This window comes from Cherax quadricarinatus, unplaced genomic scaffold (genome assembly GCF_038502225.1).
Source record: "Cherax quadricarinatus isolate ZL_2023a unplaced genomic scaffold, ASM3850222v1 Contig2106, whole genome shotgun sequence".
Lineage (NCBI taxonomy): Eukaryota > Metazoa > Arthropoda > Malacostraca > Decapoda > Parastacidae > Cherax > Cherax quadricarinatus.
In genome coordinates this window covers 34,769-61,928 of record NW_027197132.1, presented here as the reverse complement: position 1 = coordinate 61,928, position 27,160 = coordinate 34,769, and the positions used below count along the sequence as shown (strand labels likewise).

Below are 27,160 nucleotides of genomic sequence, written 5' to 3'. Positions count from 1 at the left end.
TAAATGCACTTGCTGGCGAGGTTATGTCTCCATCATCACCTCTGCTTCCTCTATGAGTGCAGTCTGGAAAAAAGTACGAAAACTGAGTGGTAAATATTCTCCTGACCCGGCTCCTGTTCTGCGGGTTGCCGGTGTTGATATAGCAAACCCACTAGATGTTGCCAATGAAATTGGCAATCATCTGGTCCGTATTTCTCAGGGGCTCCATCTATGCCCCTCATTTCTTTCCTCAAAGTCTGCCAGAGAGTTAGCACCCTTGGACTTTCCTTCTCTCAGAGAAGAACAGTATAATGTGCCTTTTACCCTTCAGGAACTGGAGGCAACACTCTCAGCTTGCCGATCATCGGCAGCTGGGCCCGACATTCATATTCATATGCTACAACATTTACATCAGTCAGCCTTTGCAGTCCTATTACGCCTTTTCAATCTTATTTGGTCACAAGGAGTTCTTCCACAGCTGTGGAAATCTACCATTGTTCTCCCTTTCCACAAACCGGGTACTACGGGACATGAAGCCTCCCACTATCGTCCCAATGCTCTTACCAGTGCAGTTTGCAAAGTGATGGAATGCCTGGTAAACAGACGTTTAGTGCGGTATTTGGAGACACACAACAGTCTCTCCACTCGTCAATATGGCTTTTGTAAGGGTCGTTCTACCATAGACCCCTTACTATGCTTGGATATGTATGTTCGTAATGCCTTTGCGAATAACCACTCAGTTATTGCCATATTTTTTGACCTTGAGAAGGCATATGACACAACTTGGAGGTATAATATTTTGGCCCAAGCCCACTCCTTAAGCCTTCGAGGCAATCTACCATCCTTCCTTAAGAACTTTTTAACTGACAGACATTTTCGTGTTCGGGTTAATAATGTGCTCTCCCCAGACTTTATCCAAGCTAAAGGTGTCCCCCAGGGATGTGTTCTGAGCACAACACTTTTTCTCCTTGCTATAAATGATTTGGCCTCTAGTCTCCCATCCAATATTTGGTCATCACTCTATGTTGATGACTTCACTATTGCCTGTGCAGGCGCTGACTGTCACCTCATTACAGTTTCTCTCCAGCATGCGGTTGACCGTGTTTCCAATTGGGCCACCACACATGGGTTTAAATTTCCCAGTACCAAAACTCACCAAATTACTTTCACTAGACGTTCTGTCATCTCCAATCATCCTTTATATCTCTATGGCACCCGTATCCCTGAATGTGATACAGTCAGGTTTCTAGGCCTCCTCTTTGACCGTAGGTTGTCCTGGAAACCTCACATTACCTCTCTGAAGACAACTTGTCACAGCCGGCTGAATCTTCTTAAAACCCTTGCTCATCTTTCATGGGGAGCTGATCGTCGAACTCTCCTTCGCCTACATTCCACCCTCATTTTATCGAAACTTGATTATGGTGACCAGATCTATTCAGCTGCCTCTCCTGCTACTCTATCTAGCCTCAACCCTATTCATCACCAAGGATTACATTTATGCCTTGGTGCTTTTTGCTCTTCCCCTGTTGAGAGCCTCTATGCAGAAGTGAGCATTCCATCCTTATCCAATCGCCATGATGCCCATTGCCTTCGCTACTATGTACGCTCTCATGATCTCCGCAATCCTTCCACTTATAGAATGGTCACCGATATTAGTAGACATTCTTTATTTGTTCGCCGCCCCTGTTTGTTCCGTCCCTTCTCTCTTCACCTACATTCGCTCTTGTCTTCTCTTCAATTTCCACCTTTCTATGTTCATGTAGCATCTCACTTTTCTCTACCCCGCTGGGAAGTTCCAGCTGTTCGAGTCTGTTCTTTCTCACTCCCTTGCTCGAAAGCCCAACTGTCTATGGTAGCTTCCCGCTCTCTTTTTCTTAACCACTTCCACTCTCATTCTCATGCCATTGCAGTGTACACAGATGGCTCTAAGTCTTCTTACGGCATAGGATTCGCAGCAGTGTTTCCGAACAGCGTCGTACGAGGGCATTTACTATCTTCGGCTAGTATCTTTACTGCTGAATTGTATGCCATTCTTGCAGCATTTATCTGTATTGCATCTATGCCTGTATCGTCATTTGTGGTCGTCTCAGACTCCCTTAGTGCTTTACAGGCTATACAGAAATTTGATACACCTCACCCCTTAGTCTTCCGCATCCAACTTTGGCTACGCCGCATCTCTACCAAGCATAAAGATATTGTTTTTTGTTGGGTCCCTGGTCATGTTGACGTACAGGGCAATGAACAGGCAGACACTGCTGCGCGGTCAGCAGTACATAACCTACCAGTTTCATATAGAGGTGCTCCATTTACGGACTATTTTGCTGCAATAGCTACCCACCTTCACACCCGTTGGCAGCAACGTTGGTCTACTCTACTCGGTAACAAACTTCAATCTATTAAACCGAGTATAGGTTACTGGCTGTCTTCTTGTCACCAGTGCCGAGGTTGGGAGACTACTCTCTCCCGTCTCTGCTTTGGCCATACACAAATAACCCGCACATAAAAGAGAGAAGCTTACGACGATGTTTCGGTCCGACTTGGACCATTGACAAAGTCACACTGGCCATACTCGTCTTACTCATGGATATCTCATGGAGAGGCGCCCTGCTTCTCTCTGTGAGAATTGTCGGGTTCCATTATCGGTCAGCCACATTCTGTTAGACTGCCCACTTTATCAACGAGCACGCAGAATTTACCTCCAACGTCGTCTTCGCTCCGTTGCTCTCTTTTTACCTTCCCTTCTCGCTGATGGACCCACCTTTCATCCGGACTCTCTCATTGACTTTTTGACAATAACTGACTTACTTCACAAACTCTGATGATACCTTCAGCCCTTTCTACCTCGATCTCTTGCTACCCTCTACCCTGTACTATCCCCTGCCCCGCTGTTTTCTGTAACCTACTGATCACCCCTCCCCCCTTCTGCCGCCCAATACCCTCGCTTCCTTTCCTACCCTGCAGCGCTGTATAGCCCTTGTGGCTTAGCGCTTCTTTTTTATTATAATAATAATCTGGTTACCCTTCAGGGGAGGTTCCTTGATCTCAGTAAGGGGCTTCTGATCTAAAGGCTTTGATTGGTGACTGGGATACCCATCCCTGGTGGGAGATAATGACCAGTTTCTAAGAATTCTCTAATGGAAATTTCAGTGCCAAATACTTTCCCCATATTCTGTAATTACCCTCCCCTCCCATTTTCTAAAATTCAACATGACTATGGATTTCCTCACTTTCTGTAAAAACATTCCCATTTTCTATAATTCAAGACAACTCTGCATTTCCCATTTTCTGAAATTTAAAGGTCCCACTTTCTAAAGCTGGACATCCCATATTCAACCTACTCTACATGCCTCAACCACCTAGATAACCCTTCCTCAGTACTCTGAATTAAACCTTTGGTGATCCCACACTGCCTTTTAATTTCTATGATCTGAATTCTTTGCATGATATTCACACCACACATGGCATATCTGCTATCTCTGGCTGCCTCCTCACTACAGCATTAAACCCATTCCTCATACCCATCTGATAGTATTGGTACTACTAAACTCTAGTACATTCCCTTTTTTGCCTCCCAAGATTAACTTTTCTTTCTAGAGATGCTTCAACACACCACCCATTCCCCCCCTCCCCCAACTACTCTATGGTTCATTTCATAGTTCATAGACCCACCTGCTAAGGTAAACTATAGAACAGATGAAGTGAAAAGGGTGGGTGGCATATTAAGTATCTGTGGAAAGAAAGTTTATTTATGGAGGGAAAAAAAAAAGTACCTGAATATAGCAGTAACAACACATTTATATGGATGTTAGGCACAAGTTATATGCTGTGAAATCCTATTGTCATTTAATACCAAAAAGTTTAACCAAAAGAAAAGCTCTGTCTCCACCATTTCAGATAAATGAAGTGAAAAGGCATTAATTAGATTATGAAGAGGTTTGGAACAATAAAGTGGATCTGTAAACAAAGAAAGACAAACCTTAGTGTGGTGTGTGTACAAAACTGGAGCCCAGAGGGGTAGTAACTTGGTGAGGACAGTAGAGCGACACTCGTGTAGGGCCTCCATCAAACTCAGAAAGTGTAGGTTGACCATTTCACTTAGCTGAATTAACAAATTGATATTGTCATAAATTTATTTATAACAGGACTGAAAACATTTTGAGAAATAAAGGTGTTTGTGTTACTTAAGCTGATCGAGTTTTACAGACTAAAATATGATTCATACATGATCTCATGCAACATTCAATATTTTTTTTGCTAACCAGCTAAATTAGTGTTTTATTGGCAAGATTAAAATCATACCCAATTACAGTATAGTAATAACAGTCTCTGGAGATAATTAGTTCTATGTAAAAACTGCTTCTGAAAATCATTTTAGTAAATCTGTCTACTCTGTCATGCTTTATTAAACTACAAGGTTTTGTTCTGTGGGGTAAGATAAATATGGATGTACTTCTTAAAACTGACTTAACACTCATGGGTTGGATAAATTTCTACACAAGATGCTTCGGGTACAGGGTTAGCATGCAAGAAACAGACTGTCATTTATCCATAACATCAGTCAAATATTCAGGGAATATACTTAGAAATAGTGTAATTAGTGTTTACAACATTGAAGAATGTATGGAATAAACAAAGATATATAACAAGTTTGGTAAAGCTATCTGTGGAACCATGCAATGCACTATGTATAACAACTTTTATTTAATGAACATAAATTGCTACCAGTCTGAATTCAGGGATCAAAGTTATCATTAGACCACTCTACTAGGTAATAATGTAGAATATTTAAAAATATTAATTTACTACATTCTAATGATTTAGGTACTGTACTAGGTACTTTTGTTATAGAAATGGAGTGTGTTTACACTTGCCTCTATACATTTTCAGTACTTAATGGCCCATATGAGTTTAGCATGTTTTTACAAATATAATTGTTTTTTGAAATTTTAATGTTTAAGCATGTAATACTCTATTAGAATGCCTATTATATCAAACTGTAATTCAACTTAATGGTATTAGTAGAGGTTGGTTCTTAATGTTTCCCTAATTGAAAAAGACAAGACAACAGATGAAGAAAAAATCCTAATTTGCAAGTTACTGGATTTTTCTACTGCAAAACAATGAGACATTAAACCCACTAGCTCTAATCCTATTACCTGTGTACTTAAATTTAACCTGCTGCTATTTCATTAGATTCTTAGTTTTGAATAAAAGAATTATGCAGTCACTGCAAGATATCCACACTCCACTAGTGTTGAACTATGTCCATGTTCTAGCAGATGTTACTATAGGTCAAGAAAAATACCTGGGCTGTTTCAGTTTCCTGGGGTGAAATGGCAGCCCAATATGGATAAGGAAGGAATATACAATAACTGTATGATATAAACAGACAAGGAACATCAAGTTCCACTCCTACTACTATAAATTTCATTATTTATATGTACACACTGCATAATTAAACAAAAATTCAAACGAACTTTTACTACTATCCTTTGATATTGCTAATTTTTACTGAACACAACGATTAAACTTCTATCATTCTCTCTCCTCCCCTGGCTCTCCATACCTTGGTAAGAAATGGCTGTTATATACTTTACCATGTCAACCCAATTTAAAAAAAAAAAATCTACCTCAAAAAAAAAAAAATTACAAGCTTAATGTTTTCTAGAATTTTTCTTATTACAGTATTAAACTTTTTTGTATAACCTAACCTTCAATGGAAGCTTTATATGTAGGTTTTCCACATTTGTAGGAAATACTTGATCAAACTAATAATTATACCATGTCAAATGTCAATTTGGGAAGAAAAAAAATTTAGCCTAAGAAAGTTTCCAACACTTTAAAATCATACCACATACTCTGACATACTGATGATGAAAATGTAGTGAAAATTATTAAATACAGATACTAAAAGCTATATATATACAAAGTTTTTTTCCACATTTGTAGGAAATAAATGATCAAACTAATAATTTTAATGTCAATTACCAATTTTAGCAGAAAAAAATTTTGGCCTAAATTTTTTTCAAGCCCTCAGTATTGTTTAAAAATCACACGACAGGTACCCGTGAGATACTGTTTAAAAAACTGAGGTGAAAAACATTACAGGTAATTATAAAATATAGGACTTTTTATGTAACCTAACCTCAAATGAAAGCATTATATACAAAGTTTTCAACATTTATAGGCAGTAACTGATCAAACTAATAATTCTACCATGTCAATTGCCAACTGCTTAAAATTACAATTTGATATACTGATGAAGAAAATGTGAAAATTATTAAATACAGATAATTTTAGCATATTAGATTGTATCCAATTTTTTTTTCACATTTGTAAGAAGAAATTGATCAGACTGCTAATTCTACTATGTCAATTGCCAATTTTGGGAGGAAAAAAACATTTTAACCTAAAATATACCCTTGAGATGTGTCATTAATCATTAGTAACCAGACAATTTTAGGACCTGAGTTATCTAAAGATCCACATGAAGAGAACACAAAAGTATAAAAATACGTACCAAGAGTCTGAAGACATAGTGAGCAACCAAAATTTTTATGGGAAGAAAGCTACCAATGGAACAAAGAAATACAGGGAAGGACAACAGGGTATACATGGACACATGACAAGTCAACACAGTGAACCAATACTCACACACCAGGGTCAAACATACAACAGTCCACATTACAGGCCATACTGGATGACAGAATATACATACAATGAGCATTAGTATAGCTCTTTGTGTGCATGGTACAATATAAAGGTACTAAAAAAAAATATCAAATGGTAAATCTTTCTTTTTGCCAACACTGAGGGACTGAAAACAAATAGAAATGACAATTAACTATATGCGGGTTCCTCACAGAAATAAATGCTATGACTGAAAAACAGAAAGGAAGTTTTGGCCAGTGAGATACGAGTGAAAAAATACAATATTTATAGATGTCAGTAAATAAGTCACAGGGAAGAATAGGTTTAACGTGAAATACACATTTTGCTGCACAGAACTGTTGAATTAATCAAGTAATACAGTAGAAGTACTAGATGTTATAGTCAGGATAAAAGAACTTAGTAATTATGTTTGTATATAAACCATTATAAATAAATTTTTAATTTTGTGATGTGTTATACTGACCACTTTAGAGTGTGAGACCAGCTGAAGAATCCCTGGAGTGACCTTTGCCCAGAAATCAGTAAGTATAGCTGAGATGCTGCTATAACTGTCACCTCCTGGGCTTCCAGCACCTTGTTCTAGGTATACTGTCCATAGCTGTAGAGAGAAAATATAATTACTTTCTTGAAATGGCAACAAGAATCATGGGCATGGATATTTTACTATAAAATGGATTATTAGACCATTATACCTATACAGTGGACCCCCGCTTTACGATCAGCTCCCAATGCGACCAATTATGCAAGTGCGTTTGTACGCGTAAGTAGTTGGTTGGTAGACAGCAACCACCCAGGGAGGTACTACCGTCCTGCCAAGTGAGTGTAAAACGAAAGCCTGTAATTGTTTTACATGATGGTAGGATTGCTGGTGTCTTTTGTCTGTCTCATAAATATGCAAGATTACAGGTATGTCTTGCTACTTCTACTTACACTTAGGTCACACTACACATACATGTACACGTTTATTTATACACACTCATCTGAGTTTTCTTTGATTTTATCTTAATAGTTCTTGGTCTTATTACTTTTCCTTTTATATCCATGGGGAAGTGGAATAACAATCTTTCCTCCGTAAGCCATGCGTGTTGTAAAAGTCAACTAAAATGCCGGGGACAATGGGCTAGTAACCCCTTTTCCTGTAAAGATTACTAAAAAGAATAATAATAAGAAAATTGTCAAAGTGGGAAGTCTGAATGTGCATGGATGTTGTGCAAATGATAAGAAAGAGATGATTGTGGATGTTATGAATGAGAAGAAGCTGGATGTCCTGGCTTTAAGTGAAACAAAGCTGAAGGGGGTGGGAGAGTTTCAATGGAGAGGAATAAATGGGATTAGGTCAGGGGTTTCAAATAGAGTTAGAGCTAAAGAAGTAGCAATAATGTTGAAGGATAAGCTATGGCAGGAAAAGAGGGACTATAAATGTATTAATTCAAGGATTATGTGGAGTAAAATAAAGATTGGATGTGAAAAGTGGGTTATAATAAGCGTGTATGCACCTGGAGAAGAAAGAAGTGTAGAGGAGAGAGATTTTGGGAAATGCTGAGTGAATGCATGGGGAGTTTTGAATCAAGTGTGAGAGTAATGGTGGTTGGGGATTTCAATGCTAAAGTGGGTAAAAATGTTATGGAGGGAGTAGTAGGTAAATTTGGGGTGCCAGGGGTAAATGTAAATGGGGAGCCTTTAATTGAGCTATGTGTAGAAAGAGATTTGGTAATAAGTAATACATATTTTATGAAAAAGAGGATAAATAAATATACAAGGTATGATGTAGCACATAATGAAAGTAGTTTATTAGATTATGTATTGGTGGATAAAAGGTTGATGGGTAGGCTCCAGGATGTACATGTTTATAGAGGGGCAACTGATATATCGGATCATTATTTAGTTGTAGCTACAGTTAGAGGAAGGTGGCAACAAGTAAGAGGGAGGTGAAAGTGTATAAACTAAGGGAGGAGGAAGTTCGGGTGAGATATAAGCGACTATTGGCAGAAAGGTGGGCAAGTGCAAAGATGAGTAGTGGGGGGGTTGAAGAAGGTTGGAATAGTTTTAAAAATGCAGTATTAGAATGTGGGGCAGAAGTTTGTGGTTATAGGAGGGTGGGTGCAGGAGACAAAAGGAGTGATTGGTGGAATGATGAAGTAAAGGGTGTGATAAAAGAGAAAAAGGTAGCTTATGAGAGGTTTTTACAAAGCAGAAGTGTTATAAGACGAGCAGAGTATATGGAGAGTAAAAGAAAGGTGAAGAGAGTGGTGAAAGAGTGCAAAAGGAGAGCAGATGATAGAGTGGGAGAGGCACTGTCAAGAAATTTTAATGAAAATAAGAAAAAATTTTGGAGTGAGTTAAACAAGTTAAGAAAGCCAAGGGAAAGTATGGATTTGTCAGTTAAAAACAGAGTAGGGGAGTTAGTAAATGGGGAGATGGAGGTATTAGGTAGATGGCGAGAATATTTTGAGGAACTTTTAAATGTTAAGGAAGAAAGAGAGGCAGTAATTTCATGCACTGGTCAGGGAGGTATACAATCTTTTAGAAGTGAAAAAGAGCAGAATGTAAGTGTGGGGGAGGTACGTGAGGCATTACGTAGAATGAAAGGGGGTAAAGAAGCTGGAACTGATGGGATCATGACATAAAATGTTAAAAGCAGGGGGGGATATAGTGTTGGAGTGGTTAGTACTTTTGTTTAATAAATGTATGAAAGAGGGGAAGGTACCTAGGGATTGGCGGAGAGCATGTATAGTCCCTTTATATAAAGGGAAAGGGGACAAAAGAGATTGTAAAAATTATAGAGGAATAAGTTTACTGAGCATACCAGGAAAAGTGTACGGTAGGGTTATAATTGAAAGAATTAGAGGTAAGACAGAATGTAGGATTGCGGATGAGCAAGGAGGTTTCAGAGTGGGTAGGGGATATGTAGATCAAGTGTTTACATTGAAGCATATATGTGAACAGTATTTAGATAAAGGTAGGGAAGTTTTTATTGCATTTATGGATTTAGAAAAGGCATATGATAGAGTGGATAGAGGAGCAATGTGGCAGATGTTGCAAGTATACGGAATAGGTGGTAAGTTACTAAATGCTGTGAAGAGTTTTGATGAGGATAGTGAGGCTCAGGTTAGGATGTGTAGAAGAGAGGGAGACTACTTCCCAGTAAAAGTAGGTCTTAGACAGGGATGTGTAATGTCACCATGGTTGTTTAATATATTTATAGATGGGGTTGTAAAGGAAGTAAATGCTAGGGTGTTCGGGAGAGGGGTGGGATTAAATTTTGGGGAATCAAATTCAAAATGGGAATTGACACAGTTACTTTTTGCTGATGATACTGTGCTTATGGGAGATTCTAAAGAAAAATTGCAAAGGTTAGTGGATGAGTTTGGGAATGTGTGTAAAGGTAGAAAGTTGAAAGTGAACATAGAAAAGAGTAAGGTGATGAGAGTATCAAATGATTTAGATAAAGAAAAATTGGATATCAAATTAGGGAGGAGGAGTATGGAAGAAGTGAATGTTTTCAGATACTTGGGAGTTGACATGTCGGCAGATGGATTTATGAAGGATGAGGTTAATCATAGAATTGATGAGGGAAAAAAGGTGAGTGGTGCATTGAGGTATATGTGGAGTCAAAAACCGTTATCTATGGAGGCAAAGAAGGGTATGTATGAAAGTATAGTAGTACCAACACTCTTATATGGGTGTGAAGCTTGGGTGGTAAATGCAGCAGCGAGGAGACGGTTGGAGGCAGTGGAGATGTCCTGTTCAAGGGCAATGTGTGGTGTAAATATTATGCAGAAAATTTGGAGTGTGGAAATTAGGAAAAGGTGTGGAGTTAATAAAAGTATTAGTCAGAGGGCAGAAGAGGGGTTGTTGAGGTGGTTTGGTCATTTAGAGAGAATGGATCAAAGTAGAATGGCATGGAAAGCATACAAATCTATAGGGGAAGGAAGGCGGGGTAAGGATCGTCCTCGAAAGGCTTGGAGAGAGGGGGTAAAGGAGGTTTTGTGGGCAAGGGGCTTGGACTTCCAGCAAGTGTGCGTGAGCGTGTTAGATAGGAGTGAATGGAGACAAATGGTACTTGGGACCTGACGATCTGTTGGAGTGTGAGCAGGGTAATATTTAGTGAAGGGATTCAGGGAAACCGGTTATTTTCATATAGTCGGACTTGAGTCCTGGAAATGGGAAGTACAATGTCTGCACTTTAAAGGAGGGGTTTGGGATATTGGCAGTTTGGAAGCATATGTTGTGTATCTTTTTATGTATATGCTTCTAAACTGTTGTATCCTGAGCACATCTGCAAAAACAGTGATAATGTGTGAGTGTGGTGAAAGTGTTGAATGATGATGAAAGTATTTTCTTTTTGGGGATTTTCTTTCTTTTTTGGGTCACCCTGCCTCGGTGGGAGACGGCCGACTTGTTGAAAAAAAAAAAAAAAAGTTTGTACGTGTATGTTTGGGGGTCTGAAATGGAATAATCTAATTCACAATATTCCTTATGGGAACAAATTCGTTCAGTAATGGCACCTGAACATACTTCTGGAATGAAATAATATCGTAAACCGGGGGTCCACTGTATATCCTCTCAAGGAATGCTGGTGAGGGGCTCTTGATTTAGGGAATTGGATCTATGTTCCAGCTCCCTGAATTAAGCCTGAATACCTTCCATAACCCCCCCCCCAGAAGCTGTATAATCCTATGGGTTTAGTGCTTCCCCATGATTATAATAATAATATACCTATATATCACTGTATACTTATGAATATAGGCACTAATCCAGAGTTAAACCTCCTTTCTGATCTTTACAATAATCAATTCACAGCAAACCAGGACTGAAAATATTATACTGCAAATCATGTCAAAACTATCTTCACCAACACCAAAAATGCACAAATCCCAAGGTAAACACTCTGATGACTTCTCTGCATTCCTAGTTTCCATAATCTGAAATTTCTCCTCTTCATAGCATATTCTCATCTGGCCATTGCCTTATTGCATCAATTAACCTATTATTATTGAAAAAGGACTCTTATTAGCATTCACTTCTTTCATACCTCCATTTATAAATATAAAAAAACATTACACATACTTGCCTAAAACCATTTTTTACAGCTGATAACAACACAAACTCCCTTTACCTGACATAAAATGAAGGCATGGAATAGAGATGACATATGAAGCACAGAGGTTTTTGACTGCTCAGCAAAACCTGCCAAGATCACCTGTAAAATACATAAAAGTATTTTTTTATCATTAATTCTGAACAAGCACAGCCGAGTTGGCAGTTCAGCATTTTTCATCTTTCAAAAACTATATCAAATAAGTTCATCTCATGAAGATAAAGACATAGGCTAAATAATGTAAAGTTCCACATTTACATAACTATGCCATTTTGCCTCCCATGGTGAAAATTAAGAATAAAGAGGACTGATCCAGAATCTAACCCACAGTTTGGGATTACTATCCTGTCAGCCATTGAACACTGGAACCAGTGTGTGTGTATAGTTCAGTGGTTAAAACAACAGGCTAATAATCTAAAAGTGCAGATTCAAATCCTGAACCTCTGTTGAATCCTGTGTTACATTTCAAATACTGATAATGTATTTATATTACAAACTATTAATTAAATATTATTTTTCCAACCTGAATATGGTCAGCAATATGACAAGAAGCTTCTGGAGGTATTGGCTGGCACACTATTGAAGCTGAGCTTCCAATAAGACAAGTGTGTGTAAGAGCACCAAGCAGCAGCCATGACAGTAAACGAATGTGGGACACACACTCAATAAATTCTCGAGGTCTGAAAACAGTAAAGCACAATATCAGTGTTGCATAGCTAGTGTACAATTAGATAAAATTTGTTCATATACAAAGGTAAATAGGAGAAGGACTGCAGTCTGAGAACTAAGAGTGCATTTATTATATTATTATTATTCTTAGCTATGGGGGATTTCCAAATTCTGGTGGTGGGAAGTACAGTGGACCCCCGGTATTCAGTATTAATCCGTCCCTGATAGTTCATCGAATACCGATAATATCGAAAACCGAATCAATTTTCCTCATAAGAAATAATGGAAATCAAATTAATCTGTGCAAGACACCCAAAAGTATGAAAAATAAAAAATTTTACTACATGAAATATTAAGTTTAATGCAATAGAATAATTACAATAACAATAAAATAATTGACACTTAACTTTAATGAAGATCTGGTGATGATTGATGGGATGGGAGGAGGGGAGAGGTGTTAGTGTTTAGAAGGGGAATCCCCTTCCATTAGGACTTGAGGTAGCAAGTCCTTTTCCGGGGTTACTTCCCTTCTTCTTTTAATGCCACTAGGACCAGCTTGAGAGTCACTGGACTTCTGTCACACAACATAACTGGCAGCCTCACCATGCCTAATCACACTATGTATGCCACTACAATTCTTAAATCTTTCAAACCAACCTTTGCTGGCCTTAAATTCACTCACATCACCACCAGTTGCAGGCAATTTCTTTACCAAATCGTCATGCAACTGCCTAGCCTTTTCACAAATGATCGCTTGAGAGATGCTATCTCCTGCTATCTGTTTTTTATTTATCCACACCAATAACAATCTCTCAACATTTTCTAACACTTGCGGTCGCTGTTTTGTAATCACAGTTGCACCTTTTGCAAGAACAGCTTCCTTGATTGCCGTTTTCCTGGTCACTATAGTAGAGATGGTTGATTGGGGTTTATTATACAACCTAACCAGCTCCGACACACACACTCCACTTTCATACTTTGCAATTATCTCTTTCTTCATTTCATAAGTCATTAGCGACTTTTTTCTCGAAGGGATGGCACTAGAAGCTTTCTTCGGGCCCATGGTGACTTATTTTGCAGAAACAAGCACCAAACACAGTGATAATATGGATAATACGGAATGTACCGAATGTATCCTTAGAAGTGCACACACTGGCTGGCTTGTAAACACTGGCACACACGGTGCAGTTCAGGCCACACGTGGACACGTCTCGTACGAATTGTATCGAATACCGGATTTTCAATCGAATACCGAGGAAAATTTTTTGCGATATAATGCATCGAATACCGGATTTATCGAATACCGATGCCATCAAATACCGGAAGTCCACTGTACATTGCCTGCACTCTCAAAGAGAAGTATGAATGTTGCAGTTCAGAGGGTCATTTTATTTGTGAAATCTGTACACTTTTGGAACGAAAACTTTTGAATGGATAGTGAAAGTTTCCTGTTTTGGGTCAAATTATCCTGGTGGGTGATGGCCAGTAAGGAAAAAAATTATGGAAAAAGTGCTTTCTTTCAAGGAAGGTCCCTTGCTGCAATGAAGGGAATAGAAGGTAATCAGGTTTAAACCAGCAAAGTGGAGAATAACTACAATTACATGAATCAAGAGCCCTTTACTAGCTTTTCACTGTACCTCAGTATACATCCTTAATCCGTTCCAGGACCTTGGACTTATATCAAACAGGACGTATACCAAATGAATTTTCCTATAAGAAATATAGGGAAAACGATTAATCTGTTTCCACGAAAAAAAAATTCTATTGTTATTGGCATATTATACATTGATGGGGTTGTATAAAATAATACATAAATACAGAACAATTAGATGAAATAAATGCAAATTACTTTGCTGAAGAGTCGAGTGCCTACTAGGATAGTGCTGAGAAGGGAGGAGGAGGAAATGCTATTGTTTGGAAGGAAAGTCCCCTTCTCTTTTCTGTCTCTCTTTCCTATTTGGACTTGGTTGAAGCTCACCAGGTTTGACTTTTACTAAAAATCTGTCCAAAGAACTTTGATTCTGCCTTCTCCAAAACAGGCCTGTTTTGTCACAATTAAAAACATGTTGGGGAACAAAACCCTCAGCCTCCACAAATTTGCGAAACTCTTTAACAAAATCACTGGTGGCATCTTTATCAACACTGGCTCCTTCTCTATGCCTCACAACACTGTAAATGCCAGTCCTCTTCTTAAAATTATTAAACCAGCCATGGTTGGCTTTAAACACTTCACTTTCTTGGCTCGTTCCTGCCTTGTTTTTCAAAAGATCAGCATGCATCAGTTTTGCCTTTTCACAAATCATTGCCTCTGATATGCTATCGCCAGCACACAATTTTTCTGTTATCCCGATCTAAAGCAATTTTTCAACATGCTCTAATGTCCTTGATCTTTGTTTGGTAATCGATTTCACCGTCTTCACAACATTAGCCGATTTAATAACATCTTTCTTTTTCACAACCGTAGATACCATTCTCGGCATACGGTATGCAGCAGCCAAGTCCCAGATACGCATGCCACCTTCATACTTTTCAACAATCTCTTTTTTCACCTCCATGGTGATTCAAGCTATTTTCGTTCCTTGGCTCTTCTCATTAACTTTCTTAGAACTCACGGTTAATGAATTTACTAAAAATGTATACGAAAAAACAAAATCACATGAAAATTCACAGAGTTACAGTGCAGGTTGTTCAGTGAATGGTAGCAATGAGCGTACTGATGTTAGTGGGCAGTCGTGGCTTTGTCTCGAGAGAGAGGTAAACAAGGGTAGTGCGTGGTGTCATGACTCATATTGACCCATACAAGTTCTAGCACACAAGTTGTATTCCAAACGAAGGTCGTATACCAAGCAAAAATTTTTGCGTCCAAACAGGACATTCACCAAGTTGGACTTATTCCAAAGCAGACGTATACCGAGGTACCACTGTATATTAACAGAATTTTCCTATCCCCTTCCCTGTTTACCTGGAGTTTACCTGGAGAGAGTTCCTGTTATCATTATGACTTATTCACTACATCTGCCTTTACTGGCCAACTGCTCCTCCCTATTACTCTATTTAAGTTGAGAGTTTACTGTACTTTCATTGTTAATTTAGTGAACATCTGAGGGTAAATGTAAATTTGAAGGTGTATGGACTTTCATTATTAGCTATATGAATACTTGAAGGTATATATTTTTATTATTGGCTATGTGACTATAATGGTGTTTACTGTCATTAGTGGCTGAAAATTCTGATCATGCAAAGCCACAGAAAACAAAACAAAACCAATTACTGCTAAACTAATCAAACAACAATATACAGTGGTCCCTCGATAATCATAAGGCTCGTAATTTTCGAAAATCGTAACGTTATTTTTGTCAAAACATTGGCTCATGAATCGTCGTTTGACTCGCAAATAGTCGTTCGTCTGGGACAGGTATACACAGCCCCGAGCCACCTCACACTCCATTCCCAGCCAGTGTGCCATTCTTTATCAGTGAGTGAGGATGATCCCACGAGTTCATACGATACATTTCATAATATTCCATTCATTTTAGTGTTTGCAATTGCTAAATAAGTCACCATAGCCCCAAAGAAAGCTTCTAGTGCCAGTCCTTTGGTAAAGAATGTGAGAAGCACATATAATTTAAGAAAAAGTTTGTAGAAAAATACAAAGGTGGTGGTGGTAGAGTGGAAGCAGTTGTGATAGTGGTTGATGGTGGTAGTGATGGTGGTAGCAGTTGTAATAACTGTAGAAGGTGGTAGTGATGGTGGTAGAGGGTGTCTTCTTCAGTGATTCAGCAATTCTACTACTCCTCCAATGTTGAAGATGAAAGTTTAGACACTTGTGCAACATCTGGTTATCTTTATTGTAGATGTTTCGCCATCCAGTGGCTTTATCAATACAGATTCTTGGACATAACAAGAAAACAGAAGAACTATATACAAAAGATGAGGTAATCAGTCCCTCAGCCTTGGAGGTGGTGTTTAGAGCACTGTGGTTGCAGAGATTCTGCAACCTTCAGAATCTCTGCAACCACGGTGCTCTAAACACCACCTCCAAGGCTGAGGGACTGATTACCTCATCTTTTGTATATAGTTCTTCTGTTTTCTTGTTATGTCCAAGAATCTGTATTGATAAAGCCACTGAATGGCGAAACGTCTACAATAAAGATAACCAGATGTTGCACAAGTGCCTTAACATTCATCTTGTCAGTATTGTATACCTGTCCTCCAATGTTGTTGGAGTTATATAGGGCTACAGAAAACATTGCCGCCTCAGCTGCTGCTTCACCACCATTGTGGACGGCTTACTCTCAGTGGCCCTTATATACCCAACAGCAACACAACACAGCACCTCTCGTGACATATAATTACTTATTTTATTCATTCTAGAGTATATTCCATGTTTCTATGTTATTAATATTGTTTATATGTCATATTAGTTGAATTGTGATAGATAAATAAGCCGTAGAGTTGATATTAGTGTCATATTCTGCAACAATTAACTTGCCATCCCTCCCTCACACAAACAAGTCTTCAATGAGAACATAAGAAAGGAGGAACACTGCAGGTCTACTGGCCCATACAAGGCAGGTCCTTTTCAAAATGACCTCTACCCAATACTACCCAAGAATTTACTCCCGTACCCAATTACACAAATCAAACTCAGCCCCTCCCACTCATATATTTGCCCAATCTCTTTTTAAAGTACCCAAGGTCCTAGCCTATTGGTAAAGTACCCAAGGTCCTACCCTATTGGTAAATGTGATGTTAAATAAGAACATCAGAACTTAAGAAAGTAGGAACACTGCAACAGGCCTGCTGACCCATACTAGGCAGGTCCTTCAAAAATCCAACCCACTAACAGAACAAATGCTACCCAAGCAAATCCAACTCCAACCCCATTCACTCATGTATTTATCCAACCTAAATTTGAAACTACCCAAGCCATAGCTTTTAGAACATAAGAAAGGAGAAACACTGCAATAGGCCTGTTGGCCCATACTAGGCCAGTCCTTCACAAATCCAACCCACTAACAGCATAACTGCTATACCCAAGCAATAAGCTTTGATAAACCTATTTACTCATGTGCAAGACCAATTCAAACCAACCCCTCTCACTCATGTATTTATCCAACCTAAATTTGAAACTACCCAATGTTTTAGCTTTCATCACCCTACTCAGCAGATGGTTCCACTCATCAACTACCCTTATTACCAATGTTCATTTATACATTTTATTAGTGCTTTACATTTATTTGGCATTCTTTTCTGCATGTAAATCTATATTTAAGCTAGGTAAGTGACCCCTGAAGTGACCTAGAGTCCTTATGGAGGAGGATTTCCCTTCCAAACAATAACCTCTCTTCCCTCTCTCCTCCTCCCTGTCTTCCATTCATCAACAACAGCCTTCAATAAAGGTAACTGTCATGTTCAATGTTCATTGTTTTGTGCATGTAAATCTATCTTTAAGGTAAAAAAAAAAAATTGTTGTTGATACTTCTGGATGTCTGGAACGAATCAATTGGATTTACATTATTTTTTATAGAGAAAATGGATTCGAAAATTGTCATTTTCGATAATAGTCACACTTCCAGGAACAGATTAATTACGAAAAACGAGGGACCACTGTAATACCAATTTAAAGGATTTCAAATTTTTACCCTTGTTGAACAGTTGTAGGAGGATTGTTCAGCCATGGAAGATATTTAGTAATAGCTCTATTGTCTCTGCTATTACCACGGGTAATTTCCAGTGCTAAATACTGAGAGATGCCCGCTTTCACCAATCCACCCATTGTATCCTCATTCAAGCCAACACTGCTACGGCAATTTGACTGAAAAAAAAATACGTAATGTTAGCCTTGTCTGAAGCTACTGAGGCACTGATGTTATGAAGGAAGCCCTGACCTATATGACAAACCTTGTTGATTTTGAAGTGGAATCCATTAAAAGATGAGAAGGCAAAAGAAAGCAGAAATGAAAAGTGATAGGAAGACCCAAAAAGTGGCACTTTAGATATAGGACTGATAAGCAGTAATTCACAAATAACACAAACTTTGGAGAGAAAACTTTACAATTATTATCATTATTATTATTATAATCAAAACCAAGCACTAGATCTGCTCGGAGAAAACTTTACACAACATTTAGGTCCAAAATGTCATCTAAAGTTTCCTTTCCAAAGTGCGAGTTATTTGTATACTGTTCCATAACAGTTTGTGACTTTCATTCTTAAAGGCAGCAATTCCTATAGTAGTGTATTGAACAAGTTATAGAAAAGAACATTTTTTAAATATATATTGTTTAACAACAAAATTATGGCAATAAATAATATGTAACGAATTAATATATTGGAATTAATACAGTCAAAGAAAGTTACATTACCTTCACTTTGGTTAGTGTATGTACATCAGCAATGAACTCCAGAGCATCATGCAAATGTGAGCGCATACATTCTGCAGCACATGTGTTGGGAAAATTGTGAAAATCTTGAATGTCCTTAGTCAAGTCTCCAACAACAGTATTATTACCCAAGGTTCCTCCACTGTCCTGAATACATAGAGATAACAGTATGTGTTAATAATTATAATTCAAATGCAGCCTCTCCTCACTTAGTGACATACTTGTTTACCGACGACTCAGACTTACGACAGGCTCTCTGACCAGTATGCATACCTAAATAATGCATATTAGAGCTGATTTCCTCTATTCTGTTTATTACAATATAGAGTACACTGCTGTATAAACATTTAAAAATATACCAGAAATGTTATAAATGGTACAAAGGTGACATTAAAACAATATCAAAGATGGCTGACACAAACCCACTACCATTATAGTATGCTCCTAACGAATTCGTTTACCGACGTGGTCTTAGGAATGGAACTCTGTCGTTAAGTGAGAAGAGGCTGTATTTATTCACTGCAGCACTAATAATAGACCTGATGACACTGTACTCTTGGGAGATTCTGAAGAGAAGTTGCAGAGATTGGTGGATGAATTTGGTAAGGTGTGCAAAAGAAGAAAATTGAAAGTGAATACAGGAAAGAGTAAGGTTATGAGGATAACAAAAAGATTAGGTGATGAAAGATTGGATATCAGATTGGAGGGAGAGAGTATGGAGGAGGTGAATGTATTCAGATACTTGGGAGTGGACGTGTCAGCGGATGGGTCTATGAAAGATGAGGTGAATCATAGAATTGATGAGGGGAAAAGGGTGAGTGGTGCACTTAGGAGTCTGTGGAGACAAAGAACTTTGTCCTTGGAGGCAAAGAGGGGAATGTATGAGAGTATAGTTTTACCAACGCTTTTATATGGGTGTGAAGCATGAGTGATGAATGTTGCAGCGAGGAGAAGGCTGGAGGCAGTGGAGATGTCATGTCTGAGGGCAGTGTGTGGTGTGAATATAATACAGAGAATTCGTAGTTTGGAAGTTAGGAGGAGGTGCGGGATTACCAAAACTGTTGTCCAGAGGGCTGAGGAAGGGTTGTTGAGGTGGTTCGGACATGTAGAGAGAATGGAGCAAAACAGAATGACTTCAAGAGTGTATCAGTCTGTAGTGGAAGGAAGGCGGGGTAGGGGTCGGCCTAGGAAATGTTGGAGGGAGGGGGTAAAGGTTTTGTGTGCGAGGGGCTTGGACTTCCAGCAGGCATGCATGAGCGTGTTTGATAGGAGTGAATGGAGACAAATGGTTTTTAATACTTGACATGCTGTTGGAGTGTGAGCAAAGTAACATTTATGAAGGGGTTCAGGGAAACCGGCAGGCCGGACTTGAGTCCTGGAAATGGGAAGTACAGTGCCTGCACTCTGAAGGAAGGGTGTTAATGTTGCAGTTTAAAAACTGTAGTGTAAAGCACCCTTCTGGCAAGACAGTGATGGAGTGAATGATGGTGAAAGTTTTTCTTTTTCGGGCCACCCTGCCTTGGTGGGAATCGGCCATTGTGATAATAAAAATAATAATAATAATACTGATCTCACTCGCTATGGCACAATTTACAAAAAGAATTTAACTACATTCCAATCATTGTATCCTCATTCAAGTCAACACTGCTAATGGCAATTTAAATTTGGGGAATATCTGCGTAATTCCTGCTGAAACAGTGCCTGAGATGCAGATGCTCACCTGCCCATCTAATAAAAAAAGTTTTTATTGACCTGTTTATGTCAGACTGTCTTTTGGATTGAGGATTAACGGTAGTTGACCCTGATACATGTGTCCAATTTCAAGAGTTTTTCTACCTACTTAACTGGTAAACAGTCTGGTTGACTGTCTGGTCAACCAGGCTGTTTACCAGTTAGTGGTGCACAGGCCAATATAGCCATCACAACCTGGCTCATTAGGCACTTACAGCAGACAGCTGATCCTGATGAGGAAGCCACCTTGCTACTTTTCTTTATTTTCTTAAGAAAATCCTTAACACCTCTAAATTACCACTAATCTTAAATAATTTACAAAGGATCTATCAAGGTAATAATATTTATTTATTGGCAAGGTAAAAATATTTATTTCTAGGCAATAATAATTAGCTAGGAGTCTACCTCTATATGAAAACTGCCCACCAATCTATGCAACAAATACAGTGGACCCCCGCATAACGATCACCTCCGAATGCGACCAATTATGTAAGTGTATTTATGTAAGTGCGTTTGTACGTGAATGTTTGGGGGTCTGAAATGGACTAATCTACTTCACAATATTCCTTAGGGGAAAAAATTCGGTCAGTACTGGCACCTGAACATACTTCTGGAGAGAAAAAATATCGTTAACCGGGGGTCCACTGTACTACAGATAAAAGAGCAAGCTATAAGAAGCAAGAGCATGTATTAAGACATTTAACCTGTAGGAAGCAGCAGGAAAATAAATTATTTCATAGTTATATTGTACTGTATGAGGTTATAACAAATTAGTTCTATACTATACATTGATTAAAGTAATAACTTTTCTCTTTTAACACAGTAGCCATCTCCCACCAAGGTAGGGTGACCCAAAAGCAAAAAACACTTTCATCATTCACACTATCACTGTTCACTGTCTTGCCAGAGGCGCACAGATACAACAGTTTAGACATCCCTCTAAACAGCAAAATAACCTTAACTTTAAAAAGAAATAATGACTGAACTTTACTATGAGCTAAAAATACCCAAGAAGTTACCAACCTGCACCACAAGCTGCACAAGAAGAACCAAGTTGGTATCAGGGATTGAAGTTTTAAATTTTAGTGCTTGAACTAATTCATATACAACCAGCCTTGGCAACAACAACTTGTCCCTCTCCTGCAATATACCAATGATAGAAACCATTATTATAAATGCTTCTAGATACTAAAAAACTAATCAATCCTTTATATGCTGCAAAAAATAAGTCTAAATTAAAGCAGCATCAGTAACCTAAATATATAATTATTTGAAATGAAATAACACCGAGTTAATCAAGTCTTTTTTAAAACTAAAAAGGGATGGAGGCATTAACAATCCTTTACAACAAGTCTCTAGAGCAATGCAAGGGAAAGCAAACTAAGTGTGAATTATTCTGCCACTTATTATGGAAGACAAGACTATTGTCATTGTTATTCATGGGCAAGAGAATTCATGGGCAAGAGATAAACCCATTAGAGTGACATCATATAGTGCCTTGGGAATGAGAGGTAATGAAGTTTAATCCAAGGAAGGAAAGTGTAGCTCAAATTCCTCACTTCAAGGCATTTTACCCTTGATGGGAATACCACTAATAAGGAAACAAACTTGTAAGTCCTTCCTCTCTTGTATATCACAATGTGTACACATCACTACCTTGTCCCTGGTCATGGATTCTTCCTCATGGAATTTGGGTTTGCCTCTATCAAGACAATTTCACCATGACTTTTGTGACAGACTTGATAAACTTACAGCATGAGCCAAGCTTATGAAAATGTAACAGGAATGTTGAGTGAGCTTAAAACTGACTCAGCAAAAATGAATTTAAGTGGGAACAAAATATTTAAAACAAAAATGAAGAATATACTGTGGTTGAATATAACTCACCCTTGAAAAGATCCGGTTGCACAGATGACACAGGTCACTCAGGTATTCATATTTCATGACAGAGTTCTGAATGGAATAGCTCACTAACTTAGAAATTGGGTCGAGGACACTCTGGAAAGCAATATGAAATGGTCAATAACTAATCATATCACAATTGTTTTTGTTGGTTATATCTTACATTTCTGTCAGGCCTATACAATCTCTTATTACAAATAGTATTCTGTTGAAGTCTACATTAATGTGAAGCTTATTGTTAAAAATATTTTTTCAATATTTTGCTATAACATGAACTGTCTTAAAACTATACAAAATTATTACATAACTTGAAGAAACAATTGAGCATACCCCAGGTAAGGTACGGTGTATGCATTTTGGATGGTAAAGAGAAAGAGGTGTAAACAGCCTGATGGAGAAGTTGACAACTAACTTTCACAAAAGAAAAAACAAAAGCATTGTATCATTGTATATGTGGAGGTAAATGCTACAAAATCCTTTGGACATGAAGAATTAAATTACGAAGCACTTGCTAAGACATTATATTAACACATCACACAAAATTAAAAAGGCTGTTAGTAGAGTTTGGGAAACTTGATTATACAGTATAAAAACTAACAAAATTAATTAAAATTACTAATATAAACTGTACAAATAAGAAAACCTTAAAACTTTGTCATATATATAATTAAAAAATATAACGTGTTACAGCAGTGATGACATAAAAGGAATTCCTTGCAAATAAATAAACATTCAACAACATGTGATAAAGTTTGCTAAGCAAAAGTAATAGACATTTCTTTAAATTACACACTCTCTTGTTTCTAGACTAACCACAAATTTCTAATGCTAATAAAATTAAACCCAAGTTATTGGCCATCGAAGAATGAAAGCAAGAAAAATAAACACAAACTTTATCATTAAACTGAATAAACCTAGTTTAAATTACAAATTAAAATTTCCAAGTTTGGAATCTGATCAAATAATTCTAAAATTGTGCATTATTCAAGTGGATTCATCTATTTTTAAAGACCAAAGAGTATAAAAAATAAAATACCACTTTAGTTTTAACATAAAAACTATGGTATAGCAACTGTAATTAAAATAAAACAATTTTGTTGAATCCTAGTACACCATAAGTGAAAAAACTCCAATAAAATTAATTCAGTATTATTCTTATTCTTTTTTTTAACCCTTTCAATGTCGGTCCTGTAATATTACAGCTTGAGAGCCAGTGTCAGTCCCGTAATACTACGCCAAAATTCTAGCTCCTTCAAATCTGGTGGAAGAAAGCTGGTAGGCCTACATATGAAAGAATGAGTCTGCATGGTCAGTGTGTGCAGTATAAAAAATATCTTGCAGTACGCAGTTCATAATGAGAAAAAAAAAAAAACTCCGACCGTGTTTTTGGTTTAAAACAGTGACTTTGCAGTGTATTTTCGTATGGTATTTATGGTTGTATACTCATTTTCTTGGTCTCACTTGATAGAATGGAAGATAAATTACAGAAATTGAGATGATTTTAATTGGTTTCACGATGAAAAGTACCTTGAAATTGAGCTCAAAGTAGTGGAAATGTTTAATTTTTGCCAATGTTCAAGAGTAAACAAATGACAAACGTTACTGTCCAATACGTATCCAACTGGCCAGTCTAATATGCAGTCATGAATGGGTTGACATTATTTATACAGTTATTATTATAATGCAGTAGTCTGCATAACAGTAAACCTTCTATTTTTTGTGAGAATAAAAATTCAAAATGGAAAGCAAGAGTAATATAAGAGGGGCCTGAAGACGTGACTAATGTACAGAGAAAATGGTATTTTAGTGCCAGGAATGTCTGCCTTGTTTATTATGGACCCTATTTTGAAACTGGCATCTTTTGAAATTTGTGTTAAATTGGCCAAATTGCCAATTTCTGACCACTTTATTGGTTAGTTGAAATCAGTTACTGGGCAGTTTCTTGTGCTCAATCGATAGAACAAATGGAGTTCTAGCGAAATAGCTATGATTTTAGTCGATTGGAACAATGGAATTGGCCAATAATAGGGCTCAAAGTGAGCAAAATTGCCGATGCATAAATATCACCGAGATCACGAACTTCGCGAGAGCGTAATTTCGTAAGTTTTTCATCAAATTTTTTTCTTTTGGTGTCATTACCATCGGGAAAAGATTCTCTATCATTTCATAAGAAAAATAATTTTTCTTTCTTTTTTTTTTTTTAAATTTTTCGACACAGAGAGTGAGTTAAGGATCAGGGGTCTGGACACTGAAAGGATTAAATCAATGGCCATCCCGCTAACGCAGGGTGACCCAAAGAAGAAACACATTTACTAACATTTACTCAATCACTATCATTCCACAAATGAGCTGACATCATAATCAGATTACTAGTGTATTCTTATTTTTACAGAGAGGTAATAAACTAGTGGGGGTCAAAGAACACCTCAAGAATGGGAAGTAATCTGGTTTGAGACAAAAAAGTGGATGGTAACTCTAATTCCTTAGATCAAGCCCTTTACCAATTTCAAGGCACCACCTCCTTGAAGGGAACCGGTCCTATAGTATTTGAGATATTTGGTAAAGTATAAACGTGGAGACGGGAGCAAGGGGCCAGTAAGCATTTCTCCTATATAAATTACTAAATGTAACAGGAACAAACAATTTGGTTTCTTCTTTTTCAGGTCACCCTGTCTCAGTGGAAAATGGCCGGTGCTAGAAAAAAAAATTGCACACACAAAATGCATACACAAGAAAATTAAATCATATAGTAACAAATACAGGCCACAAGAACAGATGTTGCCAGAATGTGAGTCGGATAAGAAGCAATAAATGACCAAATGGTATAATTTTAAAATGTGCATTTGAGATTATGCAAAAATAAAAGTGCTTGTATGAAAGCACTGTATGGAATGTAATTAAGAATTAATAACATAAACCTATATTGGAAATATTCTCCTTGTTCCTTCAGTAATTTATGAATAAGGATTACTAGCCTCTTGCTCCTGGCATTTTAGTTGTCTTTTACAATATGTATGGTTCACAAAGGAAGAATTCTCACCCACTTCCCCATAGAGATAAAAGCAAACACTATAAGAACAAGAACTATTAAGAGATTAGAAGAAAACTCAGATGAATGTGTATACACATACATGTACATATACAACTGTATGTGTAACATGAACTAGATGTAAGCAAAGGTAGCAAGAACTACCTGTCATCTTATGTGTTAATGAGACGAAAAGAAAGGATACCAACAAGCCTGCCATTGTGAAAACAATTACAGGTTCCTATTTCACACTCATTTTTAGCAGGATGGTAGCTCCTCCCTGGGTGTTTGCTGTCTACTGACCTAACATCTAATAGACTTGAATAAGCATGTCAGGTAAGAGTGGAAGCAAGTGGTTTGTCTGAATTGACATGCTGTTGGATTGTAAGCACGGTAACATTTATGAAGGGATTCAGGGAAACTAGTTAGCTGGACTTGAGTCCTGGAGATGGGAAGTACATTGCCTGTACTCTGAAGAAGTGAGGATATTGTGGTTTAGAGGGACATCTGAACTGCATTGTCAGCACACTTCTGGCAAAACAGTGATTGAGTGAAAGGTTGAAACTGAATAACAATCTATATTAAAAAGAAAAAAATGACATTATTTGTGTATTGTGTAATGACATTTAATGACATCACAAAACTGTGCACATTAAGAGACCTAATTAAAACATTAGCTTATATCTTACCTTATGCAATGGCACCCCTGGTATCTTGAGAACTGCAACTAGAAGCCTCAGCACTGGGTTCAAATCAACCATGACATTGATACATAGGAGAACTTTACGAAGAAATGTATCAAAAAGAGGGACTAAACTGGAAGAGAGGCCACCACCACCATCTTGTCCAACACACTCCATGTATGATGCAACATTACCAAGCAAATGTGCAAGATTTTCTGTTGGAAGAACCTTCTTGCTGTTCTGGTTCTAGTGAAATAAAGATATTTATGTTTAGTGTGTTCAATATTTTATTAAGTTGTAAATAATGCTTATGTGCTAATACTGTGCAACAAAACATTAATGGCATCGGCCAAAGTAATAGTATGAAGCTATGTATTACTGACCAGGACCAAAATAGTAGATATATATATATATATATGAATGAGGAAATGCTGAAAAAATTCATAACAGACATTATACTACAGCAGTAGTATGGTGTCTGCATTTAAAACAAAACTGTCAACTAGAAAAGTCCAAAGACAAGTTATGAAATAGCACCCAAAGCTAAAAATTGTAAGTCATGAAAAAAAGCCCAAAAGCACCGGATATGCTATCTCTGGCTGATAGAAGAAAAACATGAGACATGATAACTACACTAAGGATTACAAAGGAATTGACAAGGAAGACCTTCTAAGACCATCAACTGGTACAATAATTAGCCATAGCTTTTCTTTTTTAATACATCAGCCATTTCCCACCAAGGCAGGGTGACCCAAAAAGAAAGAAAAACCCAAAAAGAAAGAAAAATACTTTCATCATCATTCAACACTTTCACTTCGCTCATACATAATCACTGTCTTTGCGGAGCGGCTCAGATACGGCAGTTTAGAAGTCCCTCCAAAACGCCAATTTCCCAAACCCCTCCTTTAAAGTGCAGCATTGTACTTCCCATTTCCATGACTCAAGTCCTGCCAACTGGTTTCCCAGAATCCCTTCACAAAATATTACCCTGCTCACAATCCAACAGCTA

The 27,160-nt window shown here is 37.7% G+C and overlaps 1 protein-coding gene across 3 annotated transcripts in view; it reads right to left on the bottom strand.

Moving 5' to 3' along the window:
- Positions 1–27,160, bottom strand: part of LOC138851788 (protein unc-79 homolog) — a gene marked incomplete at its 5' end in the record, with an annotated part of 67,322 nt that overhangs the window by 5,964 nt on the left and 34,198 nt on the right. Inside the window, 10 exon segments of one of the 3 annotated variants that reach the window (XM_070081260.1) lie at positions 3,956–4,078; positions 5,285–5,302; positions 7,115–7,249; positions 11,771–11,854; positions 12,276–12,432; positions 18,067–18,239; positions 18,790–18,954; positions 21,562–21,678; positions 22,426–22,536; positions 26,158–26,397. In XM_070081260.1, the coding sequence (XP_069937361.1) occupies positions 3,956–4,078; positions 5,285–5,302; positions 7,115–7,249; positions 11,771–11,854; positions 12,276–12,432; positions 18,067–18,239; positions 18,790–18,954; positions 21,562–21,678; positions 22,426–22,536; positions 26,158–26,397 (1,323 nt within the window). 3 annotated transcript variants of the gene reach the window in all.